The sequence below is a fragment of the Capricornis sumatraensis genome, chromosome 14, assembly GCF_032405125.1.
Source record: "Capricornis sumatraensis isolate serow.1 chromosome 14, serow.2, whole genome shotgun sequence".
NCBI classification, from domain to species: Eukaryota; Metazoa; Chordata; class Mammalia; order Artiodactyla; family Bovidae; genus Capricornis; species Capricornis sumatraensis.
The window spans coordinates 65,361,910-65,378,096 of NC_091082.1; the positions used below are offsets into that span (position 1 = coordinate 65,361,910).

Consider the following 16,187-nt stretch of genomic DNA (forward strand, 5'->3'; position numbering starts at 1 on the left):
ATTTTTTTTGAAAATAGAAACTCAGGCTGAAGAGGCTGTAGGGATTAAAAAGGAGGAGACCAGTGAGTGAGGACTAAGAGGAAGCAGAGAGGGAAGGAAGCAAGGGCACCGGGGGAGAGACTCAACTGACAAGGGAGAACTCACTACAGTTCCTGAGGCGCGAGGGCAAAGGATGATAAGGAAGAAGATGGAAGTGAGTGTAGAAGTGGAGAGATCGAGGTTGGGAAATTTCAATTCAGATAGCCTTTATATGCCCTGTAAAAAAGAAGAGAGACTAATCTTAGACCATGAGGAATGGGAAGTACCTTTTCTGACGGGAGTTCCAGTCAGACTTGTCTGAAGACAGTCAAAGTGTTAGTAGTTCAGTCATGTCTGACTCTTTGAGACCCCATGAACTGTAGCCCACCAGTCTCCTCCATCCATGGGATTCTCCAGGCAAGAATATTAGAGTGGGTTGCCATTCTCTTCTCCAGGGGATCTTCCATGACGCAGGGATCAAACCCAGGTCTCCTGCATTGCAAGTGGATTCTTTACCACTTAGCCACAAGGGAAGCCCTATCTGAAGAAAAAGTGATCCTAAATATTGGTCTGACCAAACCATATCCTGGTTGTATGACACGTAAGTGTCCACTGAAACAAAGGCTGCCCTTTGAAGATCTGGTCAAAAATATCCATCTCTAAGGACATCCCTCATGGTCCAGTGGTTGAGACTTCACCTTCCAATGTGGGCTCAATCCCTGGTCAGGGAGCTAAGAATCCACATGCCTTGTCACCAAAACATCAAAACATAAAACAGAAGCAATACTGTGATACATTTAATAAAGACTTTAAAACAGGTCCACATCCAAAAGATTTCATATCCACCTCTGAATTCTCATCAGTCAGGCATACCTAAACCATTTCATGTGTCTGTGATAAAACCCACATAGGAAGTCACCACATGAGAAGGGCCTTTACCACCACTCCCATCACTAACAGCAGCAGCAACAACAACCAACACTTGTTGAGGGATTGTCCTGTGCCCAGCTCTGTGCTGGACCCTGGGATTTTAAAGTTGAATAAGGCATAGAACCCACCCTTGAGAAGCTGCATAGTGATTTAAAGAAAGAGAAGGAAAGTCTTTAACGCAAATGCCTGACCTGAGAAAACCTCTCACATGAAGGGAGGCTCCGAGGATCCATAAAGTGTCTGAGCTGGAAGGCACCATGAGAGCTTTACAGGGAAGGTGCTGATAGTTAATTGAATAAACAAAGTCATCTGGCTGATTCTAGACTCCCAACCCTTAGTCCTATGATCTTTCCACTTCATTTCACCCCTGACAAGCCTCCTTTCCTATTCAATCCATAAGCAATTTTAGGTACCTAATCATAGGTACAAAAGCAAAGAACAGAAAACCCCTTTTCACTGGAAAGTTTTAAAAGTTAGAGCAGGCAAGAACCTATAATCAAAGGACTTGAGTCTAAAAAGGTGTCACTTTTATGTCATGGTAGGTATAGTCCTCTCAGAACACTTGTCACCACTAGTGTATAAATTCCATTTTGGAACAACAGTCCCCAGAGTGCAGAAAAGCAGAAGAAAATCTTCCTTTGTCTTATGTACTTATAATTCTTAATCAGTAGCAGGCTTCATGCTTTTGGAATAAAAAGAAATTAGTGCCTAGAGAGAAGAAAAATATTTTAGTGTAAGAATCAGACCCAAGGATAAGAGACCCAAAGTGGGTGACACAGAGGTCAGATTTAGGGGTCAGCTGAGGGGTAGGTATATGTGAACAACTACAACAGATCAAAATAGACATACTAAAGTGGTTGAATATCTTTTAATAGCAACAGCAAGCAAGGGCTGATATACATCATATTTATGGGAAAATAAAGCCAACAGTTGGACTGTGATAAAACCAGCTCCTGTGTGCAAGAATGGCATGAGATCAAGAGGGATAAGGGCATAATGCCAAGGCCATGGACAAACGTTCCTCTTGGGCTTAGTAAGGATATTACAATGCTCAGGAGAGACGCAAGGGGCAGAACCAGGAGTTCTGAGGAAGGTCAGACTTGTATCTCCCAGCAGTCCCAGAGCCTGGCAATCCTTCAACCCCTGGCAAACAGAAAGGGAGGAGGGTTTAGCCCTTCGATTCAATCAGGAGGCTCTGGCATGGAAACATAAGAAAGTTTTGCCAGCTGGAACTGGTCTTATCGAAATGTACTTACATTATACTCCTTTCTTGGCAAACTGGAATCAGAGTAATTTTAAGATGTTGACATTTGAATGGAGACAAGAAGCCTGTGGTTGTGTCTTTGAGCTTACAGGAATCAGGACCTGGTTGGGGACGGGAGAGGAAGTCTGCAGCCCAGGCACAAGCCTCTTGCCTCTTTTGGAAGAAAGCGTCCAGCGGAAGGAGAGGCTCTCGTGCCTCTACTACCTCTTAAGCAAGACAAAACAGAAATCTGTGTGGAGCTCAGAGAGCATCTAAGCCATGGGAGCACATTTTCCCCACTGAGCCCTAGTCTCAGAGGGAAGCCTGGTCATCAAATCTTAGCTTGACCTACTTCTTGAGTTTTCACTGTGCTCATTTCATCACTTGCCCTTTAACAACTCACACCCCCATAATTTGGCCTCATCAGAATGCTGTGAGGATAAGCTCAGATGAAGAAATTCCATGAATGGCAATTCTAAACCGAGTCTTGCTCAGTCAGAATACAAATTCACCAGCTAGTACTCCTCCTCCACTAGAAGGTGAATTCAAAAGGTTTGAGAAATTCCAGTTCCTTATACATACTTGGACTGAATACTAACTTGCCATCAAACACTGGACATTTGTGAGACTGTTATCCACAGCTATATAAATACCCGGGGCAATGGAGATTTTCTCATAGCACAGAGCAGCAGGAAAAAATGCTCCTAAACACAGGGCAGGATGGAATGAGAAGGGGTTTGCTATGCAGTTAGTTACTGGAAGGGGTTGCCAGCCAGCGCAGGATGGGATTGCTGGGGGCAGGAAGTGACAGGGAGGCTGCAAGGCTGTTCTTTCCTCCCTACTGCAGAAGAACAGTCTAATACATTGCCTGCCCTGTGGTAGCAGGATGAATGGTGGCTGGTAAAAACCTTTAGATTACTTTCTCTGCATTAACCAGTTCAGTGACCAGATAGCTTTGACTATATCCTGTATCTAAAGTTTCCCCAAATACCTCTGTTTTGATATTTAGCTTTAGTAACCAAACCTTGACAATTCAAAGGATGGGAAAGAGCACTGAAGCAAATTAAACCTTCACCTACAGACTCCCTACATTTGGTCCCATAGATGCATGCAGGCAGCCAGGGCTTGGACAAAACATAGAACTTGTCAATGAACATGTCACTCACCTTTGCTGATGTCTTCATATTCCAGCCAGAGTCGCCGCTGGACCTGCTTGTTTGGGTACCAGATAGAGCAGGATTCCTCAAAGCCGTAGATAGCTTCCTGGATGTAGTGGTTGCCAAACTGGTCCAACAAGGCTACAAAATCCCCACGAGATGTAGCCCCGTCCAGGGAGTGGAGGGCGTTGCTGAGGGCTATGGAGAAACATCACCCAGGATTAAGAGTGAGGATTCATAATATGGGTATCCCGGCTTCTCAGGCCCTCCAGCCTCAAATCTGCAAGTGCCACGTGGCCCAAAGTGATGCTGGAGAGCTGGCTGGGACTATCAGCTGAGTATTTCCAAGTAGCTGAGGCAGACATTTCAGTTCCTAAAAGAATATTTCTTCAAGCCAATTGGTTGTTAACTTTGTGCAAGTTGAGTAAAACATTGTCACATCTCTACCACCCACCTGCTTAAGTCAATTTTTTTTTTCAAATCACAATCATGACATTAAATCAACTTAGTGAGCTCAAATAATAGCATTAAAAATGAAGGAGAATAGCATAGTTTAAAATAGAAACACAAATACCAGCAGAGAACATTTCCCATCAGAAGATGAAATATGGCTTCATGAAACTTCTGTTGTGTGTATGTGAGTGTGTGTGTATGTACAAGGTCACGGTGTAAAATGTATTTTAACTGTGTATAGGGATCAGAAAAGTCTGCAGGATTTTGCTCTTCATGCAGAGACATTGGCAATGCAAAGACAATGGAAGACGAATAATAAGGAAAGTCACTAAAACACTGCTTATATCTATTTAGGAAAAAAGTATATAAAGACTGGGAAATGGCAAACGGAAGAAAGAACCTGTTTGCCACCTCACTCGCCTCCCCAGACAAACCTTGGATTTGCTTTCCCTGTTTAAGAGAATTATGTTGTCAGAAAGATAACCTATGGCAAATGTTTCAAACCCAGTATCTTCTCTGACCAACGTTGTACAGCCTTCCTTTTGACACACCTGTGTCCTGTCAGAGCAAGGCAGAGCATGGCTCAAGCTTAAGACCCCAAGTGCAGACACCCATATCATCCATGATGCCATGTGCAGCTTCGAAAGGCATGTGGCAGCAGAGATACCCATCTGTTATCCCCTGGTAGGCATATAGCGTCTGGGCTGAGTGCAAACTGAGTATGTGCTCAGGGTAGGGTCTCCATTGCCATGTTTTTCTAGAATGAAGAGTAGCTTATTTCATTCTAGGCGTTTTCTGCACCAGCAGATTTTACTTCACTAATAATCCCTTCTTGCCAAGAACCCTGGTGATAGAAAAGATCTAAACCCCTGTGTGTACTCTGGAGATGTTCTGTATCCTTAATGCCTCTTCTTTCTCTCCGCATCAAGCTTTACCTTTAATGAGTATATGTCTCACTGCTCTTTCTCTCTATCCCTGACCTTCCATCTCTCTCTCATTGGCCCTAAAGCTCAGCCTCCCTGGTTGCCGACCCTGAGTCCTCTCACCCTGTCTTGTCATCCTGTGTCAACAAAAGCATTCAGCTCTAGACCCCCTTTCACTCAACACGGCGAAGCCAGACTCTGGAGCATAAAGCTCAGGTTTGGAACATTCTTGTAGCCCCCGAGCAAGGAGCGGAGTCACGTTCTTCCAGTCCACGGGGCTGAGGTGAAATAGGGATGCAAACTTAGGTTAAGGCCGTTTTGTTAGATATTTCCTCTTCTGCAAACTTCTCAGTGGGATTGCTCAAATGTTAGGGAAAACTTGACTCAAGGCATTTATCACTAAGGTTTGAAGAATACTTACACAAGATGCCTCACTGTTCTGTTTTGGAATAATTTATTCTAAGTAAGTTTAGAATTCACTATTCCTTAACTTACTAGAAACAGAGACATAAGTATGTGTGTGTGTGTGTGTGTGTGTGTGTGTGTGTGTATACATACACACACACATATATAGTAGATAAATCTGTATCTATCTATCTTGTTTACTTACTGTTTAGAAATCTTTGTTGTGTTGTTTAGTTACTACATTGTGTCTAAGTGTTTGTGACCCCGTGGACTGTAGCCCACCAGGCTCCTCTGTCCATGGGATTCCCAGGCAAGAATGCTGGAGTGGGTTGTTTTCTATTTTTCTTTACCACTTCCTCTTTATTGCTCTCTTGCTCGTATTTCTTTCAGCAGATAGAACCTCTAAAGTATACTCTTTGCATTTAGAAAATTTTATTCTGTCAATTTATAAAAAGTCTGCTTTTGTATGACCCCAGGAAAAATGATAAAGTAGGTGCTCATCTTCCATGGTTCCCACAGTGCCCTTTCCATCTCTTCTATCATCCGAGATAGAACTTGCAATTTAATCTATGCTAAGAAAATGATCCCATTCCAGCCATTTGCCCTGAAGGGTGAATCGAGTGAACAGGTTATAGATCTTGTGCAGTGGCTACATTTTTGGACGGCATCTTCAACATGGATAAAAGGTTTGCGCCCTTGGGAAGGAACTCTATACCCCAGCGGTGGGTGGGAGGGACGGCTCACAGCTGCGCTCACCCTGAGAGACAGTCACTTGGTTGAGCTTGATGTGGTACATGACAGAGCGGACCTTCCAGTGCTGCAGCACGGGGTATCCGGACACCTCACTGAAGTTCACCATCCCTAGGGACAGAGGAGACGAGGGCTCAGTGTGTGCAGTTGATTCGTAAGTCCCAAGTCTTCTGGTTAGGGGGTGTAATTGTGAGAAAATGAGAAAGCGTGCTTGGATGGAGAAACTTTCTGCAGTCATAGTAACAACAGCTATAACCTTTACTTGGTGGCAGGCATTTGGCTAAGCACTTTGTAAATAGTCACATGATCCTTGTGAGCTAGGTGCTTTTGTTTGTATCTTATAAATGAGAAAACTGAAGCTTAGAGAGGGTGTTTACATAAGGGCCCTATAAAGAGCCAGATAGAGTTCCAGGTGTGTCTGAGACCAGGCCTGGGTTCTCAACCTTTCTCCTCTACTACTCCCTTAATAAACGTATATGAAACTCTAGGCTTGCTGGAGCACACAGGTTTTTACTCTCTTTAATAGCTGTAGTAATTGACTCAGCTCACGTTCCTGATAACATTGATTTTTGTGTCCTATTTAACTGATTTGTGTTCAGTATTAAGGTTTTAATTACTCTGAAGCTGATAATGCTGTTTTGTCTTTACCAGGGGCAACTGTATTAACATAAGTAAGTTAGTAAGGGGCAGGAATGGGCCCTATACCAGGGGTTCCCAACCTCCAGGATCTAACACCTGATGGTCTGAGGTGGAGCTGATATTTAACAATAGCATATGATGATTATTTTTATAATTTCATAATCATAATTCATAATTTTATAATTATTAAATTTGTTTAATACTATTATTATAATTACTATCAAACTGATATAATAATAATTAAAGTTAATAATAGTATTAACTTTATTGTGAAATAAAGCACACAATAAATGTAATGCATTTGAATCATCCCGAAAACAGCCCTCCACCCCCCGCCCCTCCCAGGTCTGTAAAAAAATTGTCTTCCATGAAACCAGTCACTGGTGCCCAAAAGGCTGGGGACCACTGCCTCATACTCAATGTCCTCAATGTGCCAGACACTTGATAGACTTTATGTGTGGTCCCTCTTTTATAAATGGGAAAACTGAGGCTCTGAGCAGCCAAGTTACTTACCCAAGGTCATTCTCAATTAATATAGCCTCTTAGTGATGCTATAATGAGCTGTTCTTGCTTGAACACCTTGGAGAAAGAGTGGCATTCTACTGGAATTCTAGTCATTACTATAAATGTAAAATGCTACAGAAACAAAATAATTAGGCCATAGGAAACAAAGAAATCACCTTGCTAACTTTAGAAAGTCAATTTTAGCTTCATTTATCTGCCTAATGTATGCATATGTGTATGTGTATATATATATGTACATATGCAAATATAATGATCACAGATATGATAAACTTAGATAGTGAATGTGTCTGCATAAATATAATGGCAATAACATACACATAGTGAATTATCTTGCCATTTTGACCCATGCTTCCTTGGAGCTAAATCAACTAATTTAGTACCTAAACTGGATGAAGAGTGGGCGGGATTAATTAGCTGCTTGTCAACTCCAATCAAATTAGCTAAGTAATTGCCAAATTTCCATTTCTGTGTGAATCATATGGGAATAATTATAGATAAGAAAAGTGGAAAAAAAGGTCAGGAGAGGTGCTTACTGAATCAATTGCTTAAATTTGATCTCAGGTAATCAAAGATAAGTTACTTGAAACTCAGAAAGGGTTTTCAGTATTCTTCCTTTCAGATGCTCTTGTTTTAGGGCATTAAGCTTTGTGATGGCAGTTATACTTCTGTATACTCCGGCTTTTAGCCTTTATGTTAATCGTAGAAGCATATAAAGGAAATTCTAACTTCACAAGTATAAGACTGCACTCACAGGCCTCCAAGGTATGTTTTCTTAGAGTTATAATGTGCATGTTTTGTAAAACTGTTCTATGAAGCACATGTTCTCTACTGATGCTGGCTCATCAGCTTGCTGTTATTTCAGAAACTCTATTAATAAAAAGACAGCAAGCCTGATAAATAAAGATTTTTTTTTTCAATATATCAGAAGACATTCCCTTTAAGGGAATTGTTTCCTAGCAGGAAAAGAAAAGGGCAGGGAATCAGGAGGTGGGACTTGGCCAGGGGACCTAGTGGTTCCCAGCATTGCATCTGTAAAGTGAGCAGCTGAGCTGAGATGACCCCTGGCTTCCTTTTCAATTCTGTAATTCCAATCAGCTGTGTGAGTTGGGGCTCGGCAACTCATTTCTTTCAGTTTTTGTATCTGAAAAATAGGGGAGAATGGAATTCATCCAGGCTACTTTATAGGTAGGTTATCAGGACAAAATAAAGTTACAGGTATAAAAACCCATGGAGAAAATATGATGCATCATAGAGATCATTACCCCTAACTGTGTGAACCTGGCATTTGTTAACTGATGTTTTTGTTATAAATTCCCAGGCCTTAGTTCAGGTCAACAGAAGGAGGAAAGCAGAAAGCAAGCTTGGATGTTGGGGGTGAGCAGGGGTGCCAGTGTCTCACACTCAGCCAGGTTGAGCCAAACATCCGAACTCCGTTACTTCACTGCTAAACAGCAATTCTACTGAGTGCATTTACCCTACACCACAGTCAGGGAAACAGTTACGTAACTGTGAATGCTCGGGAAATGATGTTCTGTGCTCACTTACAGATAATACTTCCATTAGTTAAAAAGAAAGGGATATTTTAAAGTATGTATTTTCTTGCTGAGTCATAGAGTTCTTTCTCAGTATGACCTTGCAATGCAGTGAGTTCTAGTTTTTTCTTTTATTATGATTTGGGATACTTTTGTGAATGACTTTTTTTCCAACCAAAATATCTATTTTCTCAAGAAAGGAGACTATTTTTCTGTTCATATGCTTGAAAAAAGAATGAATGAATAGACCTGTGTGAAAGAAAGAAAGGAGGAAAGGAGGAAAAGAAGGAAGGAAAGGAAGAAAAGAGAAAGGAAAGCAAGCAGGCAGGCAAGGAAGATAAGGAGGAAAGAAAACAAAGGAGACAAGGAAGGGAGGGAGGAAAAAAGAAAATAAGGAATTTCGTCTGCTCCTGTTATTGTATTGAAATGTCAAGGGGACGTTTAATCCCCAAAGTGCTGAAGATAAGAGTCCGCTTCCTTTGAATGAACTTCAAGAAATTCCAAAAAAGCCCAGAGCTCTGAATCTTCACATAGGATTTCTTGATTATGGCACCCAATATGCCCATGAATGTGGCCTCCTCTACCTCCTTGGTGCGCCGCTACACTCTCTTGTTTTTCTCAGCTGAGAGACTGAAAATCAAATGGATAATGGCCAGGCCACATGTAACACTAGAACTCTGACAATCTACAGCAACCAGCCCAAGAAGCGAGCCTATCATCTCTAAGTCAGACTCGTAGGAAGTCAGACCACTGTCTATTAAAAGTTCAGCAAGCCAAACAATAACTCCTGTAACAATCAAGCCAAAATCACCAGGACTTGATTAAGACTTGAGTAATAACTGACAGCTTCCCTAGTTTTTGTTCTTGCTTGCAAGTTAGGTTCCACCGGAGAGAGTCAAATACATCTCCTAAACATTCACCTAAGAATACCTCCCTCCTGGTGAGTTGGGTCATCTACCTGCCAACAGCCTACATGCCAGTCAGTGCCTATCTGAAGCCCTCCTTTTTTCCCACTTTACAGCTTTCCTATTTCTCTGTCTCTTGGTCTCTGCAAAAAAGCAGGTGATGGTGGCTGACTCCCTCGCTGTGTGTAAGTAGCCTTCACCTGTTTTCATTTTGTTGGTCTTCATTTATTTCCACATGCTTATAACACCCAGAAAGGCTAGTAAAGCTCCGAGTTCTTAACTGTTTTGATAAGGAGGAAAGAAGTGTGCAAGATAAAACACATACATCAGTAACTTTCCAGTACATTCTTTTATTTTTGGCTGTACTGGGTCTTTGTTGCTGTGTGCAGGTTTTCTCTAGTTGTGGAGAGCAAGGCTGAGTCTTGGCGTGTGAGTCGGTCTAGAATAGGTCCCCATTGTGGTCCAAGAATCCCTGAGGGACCCTGAGATCTTTACACGGAATATTCAAGGTCCTGCCTTTTTCAACTACAGAAAGCATGGGTTTTCTTCATATACTTTGACCCAAACAATATATTAAAATAAACTGAATGCAGAGGAGAGAATTCAGCTGTCTTCTATAAAGTCAGCCCACCAGGGCTTCCCTGGTGATTCAGACGGTAAAGCGCCTGCCTGCAATGCGGGAGACCCGGGTTTGATCGCGGGTCGGGAAGATCTTATTCACTGCGGTGTGTGGGCTTCTCATTGCAGTGGCTTTTGCTGTGGAACACAAGCTCTAGGGTACGTGGGCTCAGTAGCTGGGGCACACAGGCTTAGTTGCCCTGTGTCTTGTGGGATCTTAGTTCCTGGACCAGGGATCATACCTGTGTCCCCTGCACTGGCAGGCGGACTCTTAACCACTGGATCACCAAAGGAAATCCCTCCAGTACTTTCTTTAGGCCAATAATTCTGAAAGATGCAAACATCTGTTATGTGTAAAAGGATTCTCTAGTTAAATAGATTAGGAAATTGCTGGACTAAGTATTTCTTTAGGGCAGGACTTCTTGGAATCGCTTCCATGCTCAGGTGTTACAAATTGCTGACAGGTTGATGCTATAGTCTTTCCAAAGAAATTTGAAGACAACCGACTTATGAGTGGAGCACTGTTTTTTCATAAAAAATAAAATAAAATGCTTGAAAATGCGGATATTGAAGAATTTGAAGATCATTTTTTGCTCTAAAATCTTCTAAGCTTAAAGTTTTAAGGGGATTTAGACCTATAATAGTGCATAGTGAGGCACGCTATGACATTCTCTGTATGACTCTCAGGAAAGATATAATTAAAATGCTACCAGAACTAGAAAATAAATATGGAAGAAATGTGGTCAACAGTCTCTTTAACTGATTATTTTTTTTTTCCAAATATGTATGCATTTGGCTGGTCTTAGTTGTGGCGCACAGGGAATCTTTCTACTTTTAGTTGTGTGTGTGCGCGCTCAGTCCCTCAGTTGTGTCTGACTCTTTGCAGCCACGTGTACTGAAGGAGAAAGCAGACAGAGCCTGACTCCGTCTTAGGCCAGGCTGCGAACATTAGGCTACACGCACGGTCACCCTCCCAGTGGATTCTGAACTTTGTGCCCGGTGTCTATATAAATGGCATACCGATGGAAAACCAGACCCCCTGGATAAAAGAGCCTCAGGACTTGGACTTGGACTCCCCGTTGCCTAAAAGAATATGCTAATTATCTCTGTAACAGAACAAAGTGGTAAATTCCATTATGTTTATCAGGATATGACCACAGGCCTATTGATAAATATCCACTGTTTATCTATTCTTGTGACACAGGAATCACGGGTTAACTTTTATCGTATCTCTCCTTTACCTTGTCCAGGCTAGTTTCAAGGAATCTGGGGAGATGGGTTTGAACAAATACACTTAGGGTATATAAGGTTTTCACAAAAACTGGTTGGGGTCCTTGGCCGAGAGGAGACTCTGCTTTGGGCCCACTGGTGTAATAAGCTGCACTCCACTATCTGCATTGTCCTTCTGAGTGAGTTTGTTTCCTGGAATGCATGGCTATAACAGTACTGCAGCCCGCCAGCCAGGCTCCTCTGCCTATGGATTTTTCCAGACAAGAATCCGGGAGTGGGTTGCCATTTCCTACTTCAGAGGATCTTCCCCACCCAGGGAACAAACCTGTGTCTCTTGCATTGGCAATTGCAGCATGCAAGCTCTTAGTTGCAGGATGTGCGATCTAGTTTCCTCTCTCGGGGTGGAGCCTGGGTCCCCTGCACTGGGAGCATGGGGTCGTAGCCACTGGATCACCAGGGAAGTCCCCCTTTTAACTGGTTCTTCTAGTTATTCCGGGCTTTGAGAAAAACAAGACTGATTCCTTCTTACATCAAAGGAAATGCCTACTTTTAGTCTAACTGGTATCACTTTTTAATCAAAATAGGTTAAAAAATAAAAGGCTGGGAATAAAATTAGCAGGTCACAAAAAATTCTCTCTATACTTTTAGGAATGCCATTGCCTCAAACCATGAAAAAGAAGTGTCCCACCAGGACATCCTTCTCCTTTGGCCTCAGATATGCCAAACCAGGAGGGGTCCAAGGACATGGGGAAGAAAGATATTTCCCTTGTGGATGAGAACCAAGTTTGGATCTTTTTCTTCTTTCCAAAGATGGAGATTCAGACACATGTTTTCCTGATGTTTCTCAAACCTGTTCACCTTCCCCCACCCCCAAAGTTCAGGTAGCATCCAGGACTGTGTCCTCCAGCCTGGCATCTGAAGTCCAGCTCCCCACTTCCACGTAAATTCTAACGTGTGAGCAAGTTGTCCTGGTGACTCACTAAACAGAAGCCAGGTGGTTTAGTGGTGGTGTGGAGCCTGTCCCGCTTCTGTGTGCCATCTCACACCTCCTTTACAAGGCATTTTACACACGCTCAGGAAGTGTTTCTCAGCAAATGACATGGAAACAAGAAAACCAGATTGCCAAACACTAGCAATGTAGGCTGCAGTAATACACCCAGAGGTGCACTTTAATTTTTTCAGACGTGTGTGTGTGTGCAGGCACATATGCACGCGTGCAATATTTTAGAAGGCAGCTTATTTAGATTTATTTCCAGTACAGAAAATATCTAATTGTTTTGTCTCTTGTTCTCTTTCCTTCCGCTATAAGGGAGATACAATTTGGGAGCTTGAGTGTCCATATTTTCTTTCTCCTTTGGTATATTTATTTATTTACTAAACATTCATCTCACTATGCATCAGGAACTGCTCTAAAAACTTTACAAATATTTATTCTTTATACTAATCCTATCAGAAAGACAATGTTATAACATCCCTTTTTTACAGGTAAAAAAAACTGAGGCACAGAGAAGGTAAGTAACTTGTCCCAGATTGCACAGCCACTGAAGAGCTGAGAACTGCTGTCAGGCCCCAGAGGCTGAGCTAGTAATCACTGTGCTATGCTACGTCAGATGGACCTGCTTCTAATCCCATTCCAGTCTAAAGGAATGTTTCAGACATGATATCTGAAAAAGGCTCACATTCAGTTCAAGCCATTCTTCAGAAAAGGGGGTAATAAAGGGGATAAAGGTCTAGAATAAGGAAGACATAGAATGGAGAAGGAAGAGGAGCATGGAGAAATAACCAGAGCTGACAGCAGACGAGCTCGTGTCCAGCCTTCTAGTAAGTGATGCCGAGTTCCCAGCTGGCTGCCTCGTATGGGTCTCTGGAAACCTCTGAAGTGTCTTCTTTGGTCCAGGAAGCACTCACTGGTGTCTTCAGTGGCATAGAATGGAGAAGCATCCCCAGGTATGCCCACCTCTCCCAAGCACCCCATATCTTCATCCATAATGAGCCCAGAAGAGGAGTGCCATTGGGCTCAAAACAACATTGAGGAACAGGTGCTAGAATCTCCATTTACAATGGGGGCCATGATACCCCAAGAGGCTGTACTGTCTAATGTCACACAGCGAGAATGTAGCAGAGCTAGGACTCGTTTGACAGTCAGACTCAGGGTCGTTGACAACAAAGCTCTATCCTTTTCTATTCCCTCACACTGCTCTCTAGGCACTGGTCAGGGAAACCCAGCCATGCAGATGACAGATACTCAGCCTCAAAGCAATCCACCTTCTTTCTACCTCTACTCTTGACCCGGTCACTTCCTCTAATCCATTGAGAACTCTTAACTCTTACATATCTATTATCTCATTTGTTTTCAGAGCATCCTAATAAAGCTAGCAGGGAAAGGTATTATTATGGCCATTTTGCAGATAATTATGTAATAATATTGGCTGTTTTACTGACAAATAATCCTGCTGATGTTCAGTTTTAGGACTGAGCTTTTAGCGTGTATAAAGGAAATCACAGGCTTTGAAACCAAGATAAGCAAGGTCAAGACTCTTGAGCTCGTAAGGTCACAGGGAGCTGCTTGCTTCCGCCAGTTAAGTAAGGTGCATGGTACACTCACCAGTCAGGAAGTCGGGGTCTGGGGTGGGCTCTGAGATTTCCTCCAGGCACTGATTCTCCAGGGGGACAGTGGCCACCACAAGACCGTCTGGCAGTTGCTGGTCTAAACCTCGAGCAAAGTTGTTTTGCCTGAAAACAGAAGCAGACTTTCATCTCTGAGTATTCAGGTGAGCCCCAGTCCTCAGTGGGGGAGCTGTATCTCAACCCATGGAGGACCAAATATTCCCCTCGTGGTGAACCCCACTCAGTGTACATGTCTCAAGTAAGATTCGAGTGTGAGAAGTAAGGTGAGGGCTGGGGGGAGAGGTCTACTTACAAGATAGAGAATATTCTTCCCTCCCTTCCAGTTCTTACTCCCTGAGCCCCTCTCCACAGAGCAAATGCAGCCACCACAACATTCCCTATGAGACCTCACTGCTTACCATTGGCAAATGAGGTCCCAGGATAAGAGGAGAAATTTAATAAAGTCTACTGTCTGTAATAGAAAGCGCAGCTGACTCCAAGAACTAGCTTGAAAATTGACTATCAGATTTTTTCTTGTAAGAATCCAGACCCAGCTTGCTATCAATTGCTGGTCCATATTGTAACACTTTCATCATCACCATCACCTGAAACGCATGGGTTCTGAGGAAGATGTACTCAATAACCTAAGCTAGACGAAGGACAGGGCTCAAATGGAGAATCTCCTAGAAATAGTCTAAGTCAGTGGTTTAAGACATTTTGTTCTATGGATCCTTTTACACTCTTAAAAATAACTGAATGCTCCAAGTAGGTTTTTTTTTTTTTTGTATATCTACCAACACTTACCATTTATCAATTTCATATTATAAAATGAAAGAAAAATTTTAAAATATTTATTGATCCATTTTAAATGACAATAATAAACCCATTTAATATTAACTTGTTTTGAATAATGATGACAAGTGGCAATACTTTACATTTTTTGAAAATTTTTTAAATGTCTGACTTTATGGAAAACCTCTGCATTCAATTTATTGCAATATATTGTTTGGGTCAAAGTATATGAAGAAAACCCACGCTCTCTGTAGTTGGAAAAGGCAGGACCTTGAATATTCCCTGCAAGGATCTCAGGGTCCTTCAGGGATTCTTGGACCAAAATGGGGACTTATTCTAGATTGACTCACATGTCAAGACTCAGAGGGATGACAGAACCTGGCCACTTTGTGGTGCCTTCCATGGAAAATCTTACAGTCCCTGCCTGGACAAGTTAAAATTTACTTAACACTTTACTGTTCATGATTCTTGGGTTCTGGAAGAAGGAGTGTAAACCTAGAAAAGACCAGGGGGTAGAAAGTAACCTATCATTTTAGGGTTGCATTTACATGGATCCAAGATACAAGACTTTATGCTGGCTTTATGGCCCATCAGGGACAAGATTCATCAACAGCCCTGAATAACCAGCTCTGTGGATGTGGGGTTCACCTGAACGTTCCTTTCAGCACCTGTCCAGCCGCCACTTCCTTGGAATGGTTATTGTAACCAAAGAACATCTCCCCAAAGAGGGTCTGGTTCATGGGAAGCTCTCTGCTTTCCCCACAGTCACCTCCCTCTGGGCATGTCTCCGCGATGAGCTGGCAAGAGCGTCCGTCCACACCAAGCTTGTAATCCTCGATGCATCTAGCACAGTGGAAAACTCAAGATAAGAAGTTATTCCATCAATAAGCCATGCAGCCAACTCCTAGGTTGGGGGAAAAAAATGCCTTCAGAAGAGTGTTGGATCACCAAAGATTATGAGTATCCTGAATTGATTTTGTCCGCTTTATAACTCGGTTTCTTAGGTCTATAAACGGCGTCTCCTTGCATTATGTGATCATACAGAACCTCTCACCTTTCCTTCGCAGATAAGTGCTTTCCAGAGCTCTGTAGTTCTCTCTCCTCTACACGTATGATTTCCCAGATACGGTAAGAAACACTGGAGATAAGCTTATAAATGAATTAACATATTTATCACCCACTCCTTGGAAACCTTTTTTTTTTTTAAATTGGAGTATAGTTGTTTTACCATGTGAGTAGACACATTTAAATCCGAGATGTTCTAGAGCCTTTCTCTAGAACAATCTATACGGTCAGACCCTGCATTTGTTTGGAGGGTAATTAGGCAGCAAAAAGAATGACACTTAACAAATTAATAACCTTCTAATCTGGTCCTGTGACAAGTCAACTAAGAAATTAAAAAGATGGATCATCTTGCAGCTGTGTTCTGTTTGAATGTGTCCAAACACAAGATCAACCCG

At 42.4% G+C, this 16,187-nt stretch overlaps 1 protein-coding gene across 2 annotated transcripts in view; it reads right to left on the bottom strand.

Moving 5' to 3' along the window:
- The window catches only part of ASTN1 (astrotactin 1), a 356,098-nt gene that overhangs the window by 84,350 nt on the left and 255,561 nt on the right, over positions 1-16,187 (bottom strand). For both annotated transcript variants that reach the window (XM_068986030.1, XM_068986031.1), the window contains exons 13-16: positions 15,376-15,570; positions 13,934-14,061; positions 5,886-5,990; positions 3,358-3,546 (exon numbers count right to left, since the gene is read on the bottom strand). In XM_068986030.1, coding sequence (XP_068842131.1) covers positions 3,358-3,546; positions 5,886-5,990; positions 13,934-14,061; positions 15,376-15,570 — 617 coding nt within the window. The remainder of the gene's footprint in view (positions 1-3,357; positions 3,547-5,885; positions 5,991-13,933; positions 14,062-15,375; positions 15,571-16,187) is intronic.